General features: G+C 39.3%; 1 protein-coding gene across 1 annotated transcript in view; it reads right to left on the bottom strand.

The window, feature by feature from the left end:
* LOC134067987 (dynein axonemal heavy chain 6-like) overlaps nucleotides 1-18419 on the bottom strand; it is a 37013-nt gene that overhangs the window by 4661 nt on the left and 13933 nt on the right. The window contains exons 14-19 of the mRNA XM_062523479.1: nucleotides 2409-2835; nucleotides 2022-2107; nucleotides 1565-1721; nucleotides 656-866; nucleotides 337-439; nucleotides 1-184 (exon numbers count right to left, since the gene is read on the bottom strand). The exon at nucleotides 1-184 is cut by the window's left edge and continues 38 nt beyond it. Coding sequence (XP_062379463.1) covers nucleotides 1-184; nucleotides 337-439; nucleotides 656-866; nucleotides 1565-1721; nucleotides 2022-2107; nucleotides 2409-2835 — 1168 coding nt within the window. The remainder of the gene's footprint in view (nucleotides 185-336; nucleotides 440-655; nucleotides 867-1564; nucleotides 1722-2021; nucleotides 2108-2408; nucleotides 2836-18419) is intronic.

Raw genomic sequence — 18419 nt, 5'->3', positions numbered from 1 at the left:
AGCCCAGGGTGCCGTACTTCTTCCTCTCCTGCACGACGGCGTGGAAGAAGCAGAGGCTGAAGACCAGACTCTTCCAGGCGGGGCCACAGTCGGCCTTGCTGAAGGTCTTGTCGGTCACCTCCCCGTTGACGCCCACTATGTGCAACAGCTTCTCCTTCAGGCCCTGGGGAGACTCCACAGCCACCTGCAGTCCACAACACACACTCCATGTCAGGGGCGGACATCTCAGATGCTGATCCACATCAACATACTTGTAGTAGCACAACTCAAACACTAGGCGTCTATATAAATAAATTTGACTTGAGTTGATAAGAGGAGAGTGCAGGACAGTCTGACCTTAAAGCCCCTCTGTAGTATGGATGCTGGGAAGACCGGGTCAGGTTTTGACGAGAGCCACAGGCGGAATTGTGGGTCCAGGTCAGAACCTTTCCACCTCAGCCTGCCCAACAGAACAGCCAAGAACACCCCTCACTGACCACTCCCTCACGTACACAAAAATCAGACTACAGCAAATACAAATGGAAACGTCCTGAGGCAGCACACACACATTTATATATTACATACATTATATTATAACAAAAATATATAACATATCACAACAGAAATTCAACTGAGTGTGAGCGTGTGTCATGCTCGATCCCTCAAGACTACTGACGAGTTGACGATGGTGTGCAGGCGAGGCATGAAGGAGGCCGCCAGGTGGCAGTTCTGCAGGAAGACCCAGCGGCCCTTGAGCACCTGGGCCTTGCTGACCAGCTCGTCGGCCCGCGGGCCCTGGCCCTGACCCAGGGACACCATGTCCAGGTGCAGGCTGCTGCCGCGCTGCTCGTGGGCCAGGCGTAGCAAGACGGAGGCCGGGTCTGTGCCTACACACACACACACACACACACACACACACACACGTACACATGTGGACTCATATGTACACACACACACATACGTGGACTCATATACATACACAGACATACACACAAATGCACATATGTGACCCTGCAAAGCGAAACCAGTCGTTTCGGTAAAATGTACACAATTAAGTTATTGTGCTCACGTGAACGACCATAAACTACGCTTTCCAATGATATGTATATCGAAGGTATTACACAAACTATCGCTAAGATAACCGCATCCAAAGTTGACATGATTCTCCTGTCACGATATGCCAGAAGAGGAGAAATCACCTTTTTAAGCAGCGTGAACAACGGGAATGACTGCAAATGTGTTGAATCTTCGCCGGGTTTAACAGTCAAGACGTATTTTTTTCCGTGAAATTAGTTCACGATATGAAACTGTAGACTGTGTATACTTTCGAATTATGCGAAAACGTGAAATTCAACATTTTAACCCGGAAGTTTGTTTATTGTGGATTACCTCAAAATAACGTTGTGCGCAAAGTGACTGATTTCGCTTTAAAGGGTCACATATAAGAGATGAACAAAGCAAAGCAGAAAAAAAGTGAGCTCTGCTTCTGTGAGGCGGGGGAGTGTGTGTGTGTGTGTGTGTGTGTGTGTGTGTGTGTGTGTATGCATTTCTATGTGTGTGTAAGTGTAAGTATGTATGTGTGTACCCGGTGAGAGGAGGAAGATGATGGGGATGTTAGATCTGGAGTGCTCGTAGACATCATGCAGACTCATCTTACTCCCTTCGGCATACTTTGCTCCAAACTTTCCCGAAACAAAACTCCTCACTGCTGATATGAGATGCTCTGCTCGCAGAACCTTAATCTATAAATTAATAGTTACATATAAATGTCCCTGAAATTCAGGAATGATCAGATACAAATCATCTCATGAACACAGAGGAAGATCTTACATATTTATATTATATTATATTATCTTTTATTTTATATGCAAATACAATGTAAATGACACAGGCTTGCCACATAACTTGACTGTCAAGAGTAGGGCACACTGTATCAAAACATGAAAACATTTTCTGGGAGGCCAAACATCATAAACACTGTCTGCTTTGCATATCAAAACTACAAAGACTACATTCACACCCACTCAGGCACAGATACACACCAGAATGAGTCTTTGGAAGCCAGACAGGTTCTCCCATGCAAACACTGAGATCTGTTTGATGCTGACAGGTGTGGTCGCCACAGGTGCTAGCAGGTTGATTGCACATGAAATAAACAAGTGTTACCATAGTTACCCTAATTTGGTGATCAAATGTAGAGCCAAAAGACCAGAGAGGGGACTTCACTGCTATGGAAATCATACAACTGTTCAAAGACAGTACGTCTCCCATATCAGGTTGTGTGCTTTTACATGGAATGATACACACAACTCAGTTTGTTTGAACAAAACATTGTTTGCCATGAAATGATACATGAGTGCCAGTGAGTAAACAACTGGTCACCACACCACACCATCATCCTGAAGCCTTTGAAGTCTAAGGTCACTTACCTGTGGGCGTAGAGCTGGAGCCTGGCTCCATGTACGGCTGACTCAGGAAGCTGTAGAGGCCGTCAGCCTGGTGGAAGGCACTCCAGTGGCCAGGGTTGGCCTGCAGAGAGTGGCACAGGCCGGAAAAGGCAGGCAGGTGTGCGCTCAGGTACTGGCACTGGGTCCACATGCTTTCCGTCAGCCAGTGGGCGTAGGCCGGGGGCTCGCGGGTCTTCGCCGTTGTCGCCGTCATCGTCGTTGTCGCCACCCCTGCCAGCATGCTGGCTAGCATGGGCGTGTGTAGGAAGGCGTACCACTCCTCGGCCGGCAGCGGCTCGCGTGTGGGGCAGCCGGGCATCGCGCGGCCACCCTCCATCTGCATGATCCGGCAGCACATCAGGAAGGAGAAGCAGAGCTGGTGCTCGGAGAACAGAGCCAGGGACACCTCCTGTGGGAGCCAGAGAGAGCGAGGGAGACAGACACTGAACACATGAGATGGACAGAGCACATATTAATACTACTCTATTTGTAAGTGCCTTCAAGGCACCCCTTTATCAAAAAGTCCTGTAGGATTCCAAACAGATGTTGGAATCAAAGGGATCCTACAGGATTGGGATCCTATCGGATTCCAATCAGATTTTATATATTTTTGGACAATCCAAATAGGATTGTTGCTTTTGGAATCATGTAGGATTTTGGGTTCCAAAATCTGATTGGACTTTTGATAAGGGACTTTACAATTAATGAGTTCAAGGACATTAGACAGACAGAACTAGACAGACAGAAGCACAAACACAGGACCAGAGAACAGAGATACAGACACAGAACACAGTAAAAAGAAAGACGTGTGAAAAGTACTACAAGAGGGATTACACATGATGGAGGAAATAAAATAAAAGCAGACTACGGATAAAAGCACTTTTGAGGCAGTGGGAAGATGTTCATCGTAAGCATAAGTGTTTTCAGCATGTTTTGGAAGGTAGAAGTGCCAGTGCCAGTGGCAAGGCATTCCAGAGTTTAGTGCCAGCCATGCTGAATGCCCGGCCACCCATGGAATGAAGCTTAGAGGTGGGAATGGATAGCAGATGGGCAGAGCAGCAGCATTTCTTAGTTCTTTTATCCAGCTAAAGATAGTATTGAGACAGTCAAACAGGTTGGAGGGTGGTAGATATACAACTTCAAGTCAGAAAAAGTTGGGACTTTGAGTAAAATGCAAATAAAAACTAGAAATGCAATTCCCGAGGAATTACACGAGGGGATGCAATCTGTTGGGTAGACTTTTATTTTGACACACAGGAAACACTTCAATAGGATGTGTAGTTCAGGGAGAGAGAGAGATGCTTAAAGCCAAACATTCTAAAGTGGAACTCTGTTCTAGAATCTTTGATTAAAAGTGACAGTTGGATTCACAGGGCAGTGTTCTAACTAGACTGGGAACTGAGAGTTCTGGCCCATAGATATAATATATGTACGGGATAATGGACGACACGCCGTGCGGTTATTCAAAGTTATTATATGGCTCTCTAGAATGTTGAGGGAGCTCCCATTCACTTTGAATGGGCCTCTCAACGTTCTACCGGTCCGTTATATCTGCATATTGACCGCTCCGAAGGTATAATGACCGCTGCCAATGGCAACGGGTTCACTCCGCTAGTTGTTGCGGAAGCCACGAAACGGTAGCCAAGTCATTGCTAAAGACACATTGAGATAAGTTGATTTTCTCGTTTTGGCAAGTAGCCATATAATAAGCGCGATAATGTATAGAACGCCGGTCATTATCTGAAAATAATTCCCTTCAGTACGAAGCAAAACCCCTCCGCTGCGCGTCGGGGTTCTGTCCGTCCTGTCGGGAATTATTTTCCGATAATGACCGGCGTTCTATACATTATCCCTTACTTAATGCACGTTCTAGACGGTGATACGGCCCGACCATAGACTGTAAAAAATAGGGCCCGACGCGAAGCGGAGGGACGTTCCGTCTAGAAAAGTGCATTAACTTTGAATAACCGCACGGCGTGAAGTCCATTATCCCGCTTATTCCACTGTTGCCACTTACGTTGTGTTCGTTTCCGGTGCTAATTTAATTGTTTTAATCGCTAGAACGGTATTGTTTGTAGAACTACTTTCCCCAGAGACATTTCAACTAATTTCTCAAACTGCGGTTACTAGTTCTAAATGGATGGTTGCTATGGCCAAAAGCCAGTCGTTAGTTCTAATCTCCCGTTGTCAAGCTGGCACATCCCAGGATTCTGATGAACGTTACCTTTGAAAGATTGCTATTTTTCTTAGCCTACTGCCACCTAACTAGCTAAATGACACCTCTGTCATATGCTAAACGTTACTATGATCTGAACGTCTGTATTTTACAGCTTCTATGTAACGTGACAGTGCATTTAAACTTCACAACGAGTTTGGCGAATTAATATTCAAGTGTGATACGGTCAAAAACAATGGAACTACTTCATAGCCGTGCGTATATCTAAAGTTAATGCACACCCTTATAGAACGCAGGACAATGGGGAACTCAACCAAGCAGTGGAATAAAGGTAGATACCGCATGTCCGCTGAGTTCTATTAGAACGAACGTGGAATACGGCCGCCATATTGGTAGGGGCAACATTCCCCCGTAAATGAATGGAGACCTATGGTGAGCTGAAGGAGTTTTGGGCTATAAAGTCCTCATAACTCATAAATATTTCAATCGATGGGCATAAATTATATGTCATGGTTACAAGTAGCTAAACTAAGTTAAGAAAACAAAAAAATAATACTATTTACGTGGAGAAAAAAATAAACATTTTGATGAGATCAATTCAAAACACACACAAACTCATTAAAATATATTGTCGGATTTATTTAAATATTTGACATATAATCGTTTCATTAAAAAACTATGACTTTTGGCCGTTTTGATGGTTTAAAATAGGAGATGCCGTCAGTTCTGCCACTTCGAACGTTACCATTTCACTACTACTGCAAGCTGTCTGACAACCAACATACAAATGACGGCATTTGACAACAGTAACAGGACACAGATCATACGGATATCGTTTGACAAGTGGAAACGTTTGCCTTTACATTACCCCAGAAAATGGAAGGTTTAACAATTCAATAGGGCAAAGAAATTGACACTTTTCTGAAGTTATCCGGTCCTGGACCGGCTTACGTTACGTTATGCTATGGCAGCAACGAGCTAACAGGTAGGCTAACTTACTTTCATAAAATTAGACAGGTTAAGGCTGTATGAATACTATTATAATAAAGTGACTACATGAGTAACGTTACGTTTCAGAATTAATTTGCCTTCAATTCACAACAAAACCATAGTTAACTGACGTGAAATTAGCCTTGCCACACTAGTCAGTACTATTAGCCAACTCAAAACCTGTTCTCTACAAGCCTTTATAAGACTGTCAAATACAACAACAGAAAACATAAACGTGCAATTTTACATGTACAAGGCCATTCCCATATGGTTAGAAGGCGCTACGATTTGTACAAAGCCCACAGGGTCTGTTATCCTATCATTTCCACTCAGAGACACCTGTTTCTCCATAGGCTTCCATTGATCTATCGGTCGACATTGCCCCTAGCAATATGGCGGCGCTCTTGCCGTACGTTCTAGAGTCCAATGCGGTGTCTATGTATATATGTCTATGTTCTGGCCCATTATGACATCACATTCTCCATTAAAGTCTATGGGGGGAAAATACACTTTTAATTACAAATATCTCAAAAAGTATAAACTTCTCAAAAATGTCAAATAGATTGTCTAGTAGATATTTGGAAGATCTACTGAACGGTGTTTCAACCAAGTTTGTACGTTAAGCGGTTCGGGCTGAATAGCGCGCACAAAAAGGTAAAAAGAAGAATAATAATAACTAGAAATGCAATTCCAAGGAATTACCAGTGCATGAAATGCAAAAATAGATAGATAATGTAGATATGGTTACTAAGGTGTAGCTAGGGTAAACATGGTGGTTGCATAGTTTACAGAGAGTTGATAGTGTGAAGGTAGACAGTTTAAAGCTGAAACATTCCCAGTTCTAACTTAACTAATGATTACTATTCATGTTAAAATGTTAACTATGGCAACAATGATAACCAGGTTGATTGGTTAACTTAGCTACTGATTTCATGCAGTAATGGTAAAAATGTTAACTATGCTAACTATGCTCACAGTGCTAACCAGGTTGATTAGTTAACTTAGCTAATGATTTCTAGCAGTTATGCTACAAATGCTAACTATGCTAGCAATGCTAACTATGGTAACAATGCTAACTTAAACTAACAATGCTAACCAGGTTGATTAGCTAACTTAACTGATGATTTCTAGCAATAATGTTAAAAATGCTAACTATGCTAACAATACTAAAATTGCTAACAATGCTAACCAGGTTGATTAGCTAACTTAGTTGATGTTTTTTGCAGTTATGCTAAAAATGCTAACTATGCTAACTATGCTAACCATGCTAACTAGCTAACTTGCTAGTGAGGACTTTTATTTTGAAACATTTGTTGCTAGGGTATCCATGGTGGCCACTATCAGGAAACAAGAAGTTACTGCAGTATAATCATGTTGGTTGCTATGGATACGGTCATAAACGCTTAATTTTAATGGTTGATATGTTGGTTGCTAGGTACATGGAGTTTCCGTGTAGTTGACTGGAGGCATAGTTGATAACTGACAGTTGGAATGGTTGAACAGTTAAATAGTTGAGTAGTTACAATGGTTAAAGGATTTAATCGTGTATTATTGCAGTGAGGACCTTTATTTTGAAACAGTTGTGGACAGAGGAAGTAGTGAAACAGGATCTGTAGTCTTAATGAGATTGTATGCTTAAAGCCTTAGACAGAAGGTGCCTCTCATATAGCGTTTACGCGTCCTCTCTCGCTCCTCGATCCTCACTTATCTTTCTTTATGTAGATCATTGAGGAGCGAGGAGCGAGGGAGGGCATATAAACGCTGCTTGAGAGGCACCCACAGTAAATACTTTAAAAGTTGTATGTAGATAGTCTAATTAATGTTGATAGACAGAATGTTTAATGGATGTTGATAGGCAGATTGTTTAATAGATATTGATTGACAGTTTAATGGGTGGATGAGTGAATGGTCTGAAGAAGATGAATGGATGGATAGAAGGTTGGATGGAATGTGCCTTATATTCTTGTTAAGAGAGACACTGATACAGCTCTCTGAGAGTAGTTGATACAGGTGTAATCAATTTAACTGGCTAGTCTTAAGAGAGCCAGAGTGTGCTTAAAGCCTGAGACAGAGAAAATAATTTAAAAGTTGAATGTAGATAATTAATGTTGATAGACAGAGAGTTTAATGGATGTTGATAGGCAGATTGTTTAATAGATGTTGATAGACAGTTTAATGGGTGGATGAGTGAATGGTCTGAAGAAGATGAATGGATAGAAAGTTGGATGGAATGTGCCATATATTCTTGTAGACTGGAGAGACACAGCTCTCTACTGAGTAGTGGATACAGATACAGGTGTAATCAATTTAACTGGCTAGTCTTAAGAGAGCCAGTGTATGTAGCCTGAGAGAGAGAGAGGGAGCTGCTGCACCTGGACTGGCCACCTGGCGTAACATTCTAATTGCTGCCGTGATGTCATAATGAGCAATGTTAAGTCTATGGGGGAAATTGTAATAGTTTTTAACTAATGTTTAAAAAGTATAAAAGTTACATAGTTGAAAAGTCATAGCACACATGTCGTAAGTAAGACCTACGTAACGCAGTTTGAATGAAGTTTCTACGTTAAACGGTTCTAGCTGATTTGCGTGCGTTAGAAGAAGAAGAATAACTAGAAATGCAATTCCAAGGAATTACCAGTGCATGAAAATGCAAAAAATAGATAGATAATGTAGATATGGTTACTAAGGTGTAGCTAGGGTAAACATGGTGGTTGCATAGTTTACAGAGAGTTGATAGTGTGAAGGTAGACAGTTTAAAGATGAAATATTCCAGTTGTAACTTAACTAATGATTTCTATTCATGTTAAAATGTTGATTAGCTAACTTAGCTAATGATTTCTACCATGGTGGACTGGTCGGGGATCGAACCGGCAACCCTCCGGTTACAAGCCTGGTGCGCTAACCAGTACACCACGGCTACCCATTATGCTAACAATGCTAACCACGTTGATTAGCTAACTTAGCTAATCATTTTAGCAGTTGTGCTAAAATGCTAACTATGCTAACAATGCTCACTATGCTAACAATGCTAACCAGGTTGATTAGCTAACTTAGCTAATCATTTTTAGCAGTTATGCTAAAAATGGTAACTATGCTAACAATGCTTACTATGCTAACCATGCTAACAATGCTAACTTGCTAGTGAGGACTTTTATTTTGAAACAGTAGTTGCTAGGGTATTTATGGTGCCCACTATCAGGAATAAAGAAGTTACTGTAGTATAATCATGTTGGTTGCTATGGAAACTGTCAAAAACGCTTAATTTTAATGGTTGCTATGTTGGTTGCTAGGTACTTGGAGGTTTCATTTAGTTGACTGGAGGCATAGTTGATGATAACTGACAGTTGGAATGGTTGAACAGTTAAATAGTTGAGTAGTTTCAGTGGTTAAATGATTTAATAGTGTATTATTGCAGTGAGGACTTTTATTTTGAAACAGTTGTGGACAGAGGAAACAGTTAACAGGATATGTAGTCTTCACAGAGAGATTGTATGCTTAAAGCCTGAGAGAGAGAGGGCTGCTGCAGGTGGGGCTGGCCACCTGGCATAAGATTCTAATTGCTCAACGACCCGATTGTGATGTCATAGAGGCCAATGTTAAGTCTATGGGGAAATTTTAATAGTTTTTATTTAATAGTTCAAAAAGTATAAAAGTTACAAAGTTGAAAAGTCATACCAACCCGATCCATTAGAAGACCTACGTTACAGAGTTTGAATGAAGTTTCTAAGTTAAACGGTTGAAGAGAAATTGCGGTTAGAAAAATCGATCAGCGGAATAATAATAACTAGAAATGCAATTCCAAGGAATTACCAGTGCATGAAAATGCAAAAAAAATTAAATATGGCTACTAAGGTGTAGCTAGGGTAAACATGGTGGTTGCATAGTTTAAAGAGAGTTGATAGTGTTAAGGTAGACATTTTAAAGCTTAAACATTCCTGTTCTAACTTAACTAATAATTTCTAACAGGTATTCTAAAATGTTAACTATGTTAACAATGCTAACCAGGTTGATAAGTTAACTTAGCATTTTTAGCATTACTGCTAGAAATCATCAGCTAACTATGCTAACATTGCTAACTATGTTAACAATGCTAACCACGTTGATTAGCTAACTTAGCTAATCATTTTAGCAGTTGTGCTAAAAATGCTAACAATGCTAACAATGCTAACCAGGTTGATTAGCTAACTTAGCTAATCATTTTTAGCAGTTATGCTAAAAATGCTAACTATGTTAACAATGCTAACTATGCTAACCATGCTAACAATGCTAACTTGCTAGTGAGGACTTTTATTTTGAAACAGTAGTTGCTAGGGTATCCATGGTGCCCACTATCAGGAATAAAGAAGTTACTGTAGTATTATCATGTTGGTTGCTATGGAAACTGTCAAAAACGCTTAATTTAAATGGTTGCTATGTTGGTTGCTAGGTACATGGAGGTTTCATTTAGTTGACTGGAGGCATAGTTGATGATAACTGACAGTTGGAATGGTTGAACAGTTAAATAGTTGAGTAGTTTCAGTGGTTTAATGATTTAATAGTGTATTATTGCAGTGAGGACTTTTATTTTGAAACAGTTGTGGACAGAGGAAACAGTTAACAGGATATGTAGTCTTCACAGAGAGATTGTATGCTTAAAGCCTGAGAGAGAGAGGGCTGCTGCAGGTGGGGCTGGCCACCTGACATAAGATTCTAATTGCTCAACGACCTGATTGTGATGTCATAGAGGCCAATGTTAAGTCTATGGGGAAATTTTTAATAGTTTTTAATTTATAGTTCAAAAAGTATAAAAGTTACAAAGTTGAAAAATCATAGCAACCCGATCCATTAGAATACCTACGTTACAAAGTTTGAATGAAGTTTCTAAGTTAAACGGTTGAAGAGAAATTGCGGTTAGAAAAAGCTGTCAGCGGAATAATAATAAAGATAATAATAATAAGAAGACTAGGAAGAACAGTACAGTGCATTTTCATGCACTGTAATAAGAAGTCTAGGAAGAACAGTACAGTGCATTTGCATGCACTGTAACTAGAAATGCAATTCCAAGGAATTACCAGTGCATGAAATGCAAAAATAGATAGATAATGTAGATATGGTTACTAAGGTGTAGCTAGGGTAAACATGGTGGTTGCATAGTTTACAGAGAGTTGATAGTGTGAAGGTAGACAGTTTAAAGCTGAAACATTCCCAGTTCTAACTTAACATTTTAACATGAATAGTAATCATTAGTTAACTATGGTAACAATGATAACCAGGTTGATTGGTTAACTTAGCTACTGATTTCATGCAGTAATGGTAAAAATGTTAACTATGCTAACTATGCTCACAGTGCTAACCAGGTTGATTAGCTAACTTAGCTAATGATTTCTAGCAGTTATGTTAAAAATGCTAACTATGCTAGCAATGTTAACTATGGCAACAATGCTAACTTAAACTAACAATGCTAACCAGGTTGATTAGCTAACTTAACTGATGATTTCTAGCAATAATGTTAAAAATGCTAACTATGCGAACAATGCTAAAATTGCTAACAATGCTAACCAGGTTGATTAGCTAAGTTAGTTGATGTTTTTTGCAGTTATGCTAAAAATGCTAACTATGCTAACTATGTTAACTATGCTAACCATGCTAACTAGCTAACTTGCTAGTGAGGACTTTTATTTTGAAACATTTGTTGCTAGGGTATCCATGGTGGCCACTATCAGGAAACAAGAAGTTACTGCAGTATAATCATGTTGGTTACTATGGAAACGGTCATAAACGCTTAATTTTAATGGTTGATATGTTGGTTGCTAGGTACATGGAGTTTTCATGTAGTTGACTGGAGGCATAGTTGATAACTGACAGTTGGAATGGTTGAACAGTTAAATAGTTGAGTATTTACAATGGTTAAATGATTTAATAGTGTATTATTGCAGTGAGGACCTTTATTTTGAAACAGTTGTGGACAGAGGAAGTAGTGAAACAGGATCTGTAGTCTTGATTGTATGCTTAAAGCCTGAGACAGAAGGTGCCTCTCATATAGTGTTTACGCGTCCTCTCTCGCTCCTCGATCCTCACTGATCTTTCTTTATGTAGATCATTGAGGATCGAGGAGCGAGGGAGGGCATATAAACGCTGCTTGAGAGGCACCCACAGTAAATACTTTAAAAGTTGTATGTAGATAGTCTAATTAATGTTGATAGACAGAATGTTTAATGAATGTTGATAGGCAGATTGTTTAATAGATATTGATTGACAGTTTAATGGGTGGATGAGTGAATGGTCTGAAGAAGATGAATGGATAGAAGGTTGGATGGAATGTGCCTTATATTCTTGTTAAGAGAGACACTGATACAGCTCTCTGAGAGTAGTTGATACAGGTGTAATCAATTTAACTGGCTAGTCTTAAGAGAGCCAGAGTGTGCTTAAAGCCTGAGACAGAGTAGATTGTTTAAAAGTTGAATGTAGATCGTCTAATTAATGTTGATAGACAGAGAGTTTAATGGATGTTGATAAACAGTTTAATGGGTGGATGAGTGAATGGTCTGAAGAAGATGAATGGATAGAAAGTTGGATGGAATGTGCAGGCCCGGTTCTCCCTATACGCACACTACGCAAGTTGCGTAGGGCCCCGCAAGTTAATGAAGGCCCCCTCCCCCGTCTCCCCTGAGTCAAGCGACAGGCAGGCTACTGTACAGTTATTATAGCGACAATCATCATGAAACCGAATTACAAACAGAGGAAGAAACGTTACGAGAATGAACAGCGGGAACAGCAGTCGGGTAAACTTGTGTTCGTTCCTCGGTTTAATGTCAACAAATAATCTGAGTAGCCAAACTGATCCATTTGTTTGCATCTCTGATGCGCGTGTTGCTGCTGGCCTAACAGGGCAGTGAATCCCATGATCTGTCTGTGGCTTGCTTGCTAGCCTTTCCCAGTCAGAGTAATCTTCTTTGCAAAAGTTGTGAAATATAACCACAATTTGCGTTTTTTTGAATGTCGCGGCGACTGGCTACATTTTGAAATAAATAAATAAATTAAGCACTCCAAGAGCGCAGACCTCCGCCCAAGTGCGCATTAGGCTACTCCCAAAATGTAATCCTTCCTTGAGTCATTTCAGACCTTTCCTGAATTCGAAATCCTTCCATAACGTTTGGAGTTATCTTGCTAACACACGAACAAACACCAATGAAGGTGGAGGTATCCTAATAGCCTACTAACCGTATCTTAAATACGTTCATGTGTGCTCGAGATGACAGTAGGCTACCCTAATCGGTGATTTCACTCTTCCCATACATTTTTAAAACAAGTAAATGCTTTTACTGTTTTACAATATCAGTCAAGCTTTCTTTGGTTTAGATAGCCTTCTTACTTAACATGCAAAATGGAAAGTAGCCTAATGGATTAACTTTGATTTTCTGTGCTGCATACTGGACAATAGATGCACATCGTGAATTAGGCCTAGGGTAGGGCCTATATGAAGTATTAACATGATTGTTTAAATAGTCTATGTTTGAAAAAACGAATATTGAAGGAAATCAGGGGAAGCCAGTTCAGTAGCCTATGTCTTTGACAAACACAGGTCAGCCTCAGTGAGTAGGCTACTAGCACAATGAAGCAGCCCAGACCCTAAAACTGCTTTTATAGCTGTGAAGGTGATTCAATCACATACAATTATTTTTCTTTCAATTATTTTTACAATTATTTTCTTTCTCCTAGTCCTTTATGGGCAAAACACTATATTTGGTAACTTTTGTTGACAAGATGGGGTGGGATGATTGAATTGGGAACACTGAGGTATCAGGTGCAACTGTAAAAAAAATGGTTACATTTTGGCCCAGGTGGAGGGCCCCTTAGCAGGATTTTGCTTAGAGCCCCATGGAGGGCTGAACCGGCACTGGGAATGTGCCTTATATTCTTGTAGAATGGAGAGACACAGCTCTCTACTGAGAGTAGTGGATACAGATGCAGGTGTAATCAATTTAACTGGCTAGTCTTAAGAGAGCCAGCCTGAGACAGAGTAGATTGTTTAAAAGTTGAATGTAGATCGTCTAATTGATGTTGATAGGCAGACTGTTTAGAATGGGTGGATGAGTGAATGGTTTGAAGAAGATGAATGGATAGAAAGTTGGATGGAATTAGGAAGACTTATGTTGATACAGGGGAACAGAAAATGTAGTCTCAAGAGAGCCAGTGTATGTTGAGAGAGAAGCTGCGTTTCCATTACAAATATGCGCAAAAACTTTGTCGATATTGTCTTAATGTCGAAAATCACAATTTTCGCAATTGCGGTGTTTCCATTACATTCAGCTAACTAAATTAAAATCTCGTGTATTCTCGCGTGCTGTAAGTCATTAGGAGACATGGCAGTTATCAACATAACCCAGATTTACACTAAATGCATTCAAATTGCCACCACGGCACTAACACTGATTATCAGTCATTAGGCTATAAGCCATCAGCGGAGGAGGCCTACGTTTTGATGGGGCAGAAACATAAAATTAAAAATTACATATCAATCACAGGAGTTTGTTATAGGCCTATGCTTAAATCATGTCACAGCCATGTCAGTGGAATATTTCGTAGATCAGCCCAGTTGATTAGTTTCTAGAACTAGAATCTAGAATCTAGATTTCTTTCAGCACCGTTCTCATCACGTTAAACCCTGGTTAAACCAGCAAAGCATAGCAACGTTGTTGCTATGGGTAAACAAAACTAGTTGAGCGGTTGCGTATGCAGCATTTTTGAGAAAGTGTTGTCGGCGAGTTCACATAGGAGCTGTGGATTCAACATTTTAGAATGACACGAGCCACTTCCTGTCATCAGTCTTCTTCGTCGGTTTCGTTCCTCCTAACATCCGGTTGTTGGATCACGTGACTCGTTAGATGCGAAAAAAGTGTTTCCATTGCAGTTTTGCGAAATATACAAATTTCGATACGCTCGAAATACCACCTCACCCGAGCGCAAAAACTTTTTATCGAAAAATGTGAGTTTTTTCGAAATGTGTGTGTTTCCATTCACCACATTTCTTTTCGCAATTCTTAATTTGCGCAATTTAATGGTCAATGGAAACGCAGCTACAGAGAGAGAGCTGCTGCACCTGGACTGGCCACCTGGCGTAACATTCTAATTGCTGCCGTGATGTCATAATGAGCAATGTTAAGTCTAAGGGGAAATGTTTAATAGTTTTTAATTTACAGTTTAAAAAGTATAAAAGTTACAAAGTTTAAAAATATATTGCACAGGTCTCCTTAGTAAGACCTACGTAGCAAAGTTTGAATCAAGTTTCTACGTTAAACGGTTCAAGCTGAATTGCGAGCGTTAGAAGAAAAAGAATAATAACTAGAAATGCAATTCCAAGGAATTACCAGTGCATGAAAATGCAAAAATAGATAGATAATGTAGATATGGTTACTAAGGTGTAGCTAGGGTAAACATGGTGGTTGCATATGTTACAAGTCCCGGTCAGGACCGTGGCAACAAATAATAAATATTCCTGTAAGACAGGAGAAAAGAAATGAGGAGCAGACAGACACCGATGTAAGTGTTTGGTCACGAAGTTGCTTCTGCTTTATTAAATAACAATCAATCAATAAAATATACTTTGAATCCTCAATGACTCTTATAAAGCCCCAATACAAGCGTATTATGGTGTGACATGTCAATACAAATACAATTCCATTCATACATTACATTACATTCACCCATAACTAACATCCATATCAATACTGATAAAATACCACAAGTTAAATTACTTTTACAATACTAATCATGTTTACATCAATGAATAAAAGGCTACTTTGCTTGAACTGTGCAATATTAAATGGCTATACCATTACTTTAAATGGAAACTGTATGTGTAGCTGCCTGGCAGACCACTGACACTATCCATACTGAACATACACCGACAAAACCGTTTCTCATTAAGGCACTCAGTGCTAAATACTAGGCTACATGTAACCCACTCACATTCAAATCAAATATCATTCACTCCAGTATTCATGACTATATTAAACATTCATGTAATTCGAATAAATCATTAAATCAAGTTATCAATATCTATAATCATTAAACTGTCGCTTATATGTTCAAATCAGTGCATCTTTAACATTAACAAAATTACTGTTTCTTTAAAACCGTGTATTCACTCATATAACCGTATCTTTAAACCTTTGTCAAAATGTTATACTCTTGTTTATTATCCCGTGTCTCATAACACAAATACTCAATGAACTAGATTATCGTAGTATATAAAAACCAGTGTGTGTCAGCTTTAAATGTGCTCGTTAAACATCGCAAGATAGCAATCTTGAAAACCAGTGTGTGTCAACTTTAAATGTGCTTACTAAACATCGTAAGATAGCAATCATGAAAACCAGTGTGTGTCAACTTTAAATGTGCTCACTAAACATCGTAAGATAGCAATCTTGAAAAACCGAGTGTGCTAACTATAAATGTGCTCGTTAAACATCGTAAGATAGCAATCTCTTGAAAACCGAGTGTGTTAACTTACTATGCTAGGCTAACTGTCAAATACATGACTCAATACTATGCCTATGAGCCAGTTAGCTAAAGACGGCGGCTAACGTCTACTGTAGGCTACTTCTCTTTGCCGCCAGAGCTAGCTCGCGAGACGGCAACTGAAAGTTTACCTCAGCTAGCGATCTCGTACATTTAAATGTAAAACTAAAGTAATGAAGTTTCAATTTACATAAAAATAGGTTGTCAGACAAACATCAATACAGAGCTGACAATCAACAACAAGGAGGGACAGTTTACCCGGCACTAACCTGTAAGACAGGAGAAAAGAAATGAGGAGCAGACAGACACCGATGTAAGTGTTTGGTCACGAAGTTGCTTCTGAAGTGAGTGACCGCGGGGGGTCCACCACTCAAAACAACCCCAGGTGGAACGTCAGTCTGCATCACTCATTGAAAGTTCTATTGTATAAAAATAAAAGTCCTACCAGGCATAGTGCCGTTCTAAGTGAATAAGGTAAATATAAATACAGTAAATAAACAAATATAAAACAAACCTGTGGTCACCTACTTAGGGGCGCCACACATAGTTTACAGAGAGTTGATAGTGTGAAGGTAGACAGTTTAAAGATGAAACATTCCAGTTCTAACTTAACTAATGATTTCTATTCATGTTAAAATGTTGATTAGCTAACTTAGCTAATGATTTCTAGCAGTTACGTTAAAAATGTTAATTATGCTAGCAATGCTAACTTTACTTACAATGCTAACCAGGTTGATTAGCTAACTTAACCGATGATTTCTAGCAGTAATGCTAAAAATGCTAACTATGCTAAATTTGCTAACAATGCTAACCAGGTTGATCAGCTAACTTAGTTGATGATTTTTTGCAGTTATGCTAAAAATGCTAACTATGCTAACAATGCTAACTATGCTAACCATGCTAACTAGCTAACTTGCTAGTGAGGACTTTTATTTTGAAACAATTGTTGCTAGGGTATCCATGGTGGCCACTATCAGGAAACAAGAAGTTACAGTAGTATAATCATGTTGGTTGCTATGGAAACGGTCATAAACACTTAATTTTAATGGTTGCTATGTTGGTTGCTAGGTACATGGAGGTTTCATGTAGTTGACTGGAGGCATAGTGGATGATAACTGACAGTTGGAATGGTTGAACAGTTCAATAGTTGAGTAGTTTCAATGGTTAAATGATTTAATAGTGTATTATTGCAGTGAGGACTTTTATTTTGAAACAGTTGTGGACAGAGGAAACAGTTTAACAGGATATGTGTAGTCTTTTGAGAGACTGTATGCTTAAAGCCAGAGAAACTGACAGTTGGTGCCCAGGTGGCCGGCCACCTGGCGTAAGATTCTAATTGCTGCCGTGATGTCATAATGAGCAATGTTAAGTCTATGGGGGAAATGGTAATAGTTTTTAACTAATAGTTTAAAAAGTATAAAAGTTACAAAGTTGAAAAATACAAAGCACATATGGCATAAGCAAGACCTACGCAACAAAGTTTGAATGAAGTTTCTACGTTAAACGGTTGAAGCTGAATTGCGAGCGTTAGAAGAAGAAGTTTAACTAGAAATGCAATTCCAAGGAATTACCAGTGCATGAAAATGCAAAAATAGATAGATAATGTAGATATGGTTACTAAGGTGTAGCTAGGGTAAACATGGTGGTTGCATAGTTTACAGAGAGTTGATAGTGTGAAGGTAGACAGTTTAAAGATGAAACATTCCAGTTCTAACTTAACTAATGATTTCTATTCATGTTAAAATGTTGATTAGTTAACTTAGCTAATGATTTCTAGCAGTTACGTTAAAAATGCTAATTATGCTAGCAATGCTAACTTTACTAACAATGCTAACCAGGTTGATTAGCTAACTTAATCGATGATTTCTAGCAGTAATGCTAAAAATGCTAACTATGCTAACAATGCTAACCAGGTTGATTAGCTAACTTAGTTGATGATTTTTTGCAGTTATGCTAAAAATGCTAACAATGCTAACTATGCTAACCATGCTAACTAGCTAACTTGCTAGTGAGGACTTTTATTTTGAAACATTTGTTGCTAGGGTATCCATGGTGGCCACTATCAGGAAACAAGAAGTTACTGCAGTATAATCATGTTGGTTGCTATGGAAACGGTCATAAACACTTAATTTTAATGGTTGCTATGTTGGTTGCTAGGTACATGGAGGTTTCATGTAGTTGACTGGAGGCATAGTGGATGATAACTGACAGTTGGAATGGTTGAACAGTTCAATAGTTGAGTAGTTTCAATGGTTAAATGATTTAATAGTGTATTATTGCAGTGAGGACTTTTATTTTGAAACAGTTGTGGACAGAGGAAACAGTTT

This window comes from Sardina pilchardus, chromosome 20 (assembly GCF_963854185.1).
Source record: "Sardina pilchardus chromosome 20, fSarPil1.1, whole genome shotgun sequence".
NCBI classification, from domain to species: Eukaryota; Metazoa; Chordata; class Actinopteri; order Clupeiformes; family Clupeidae; genus Sardina; species Sardina pilchardus.
This window is presented reverse-complemented; position numbering and strand designations above follow the sequence as displayed.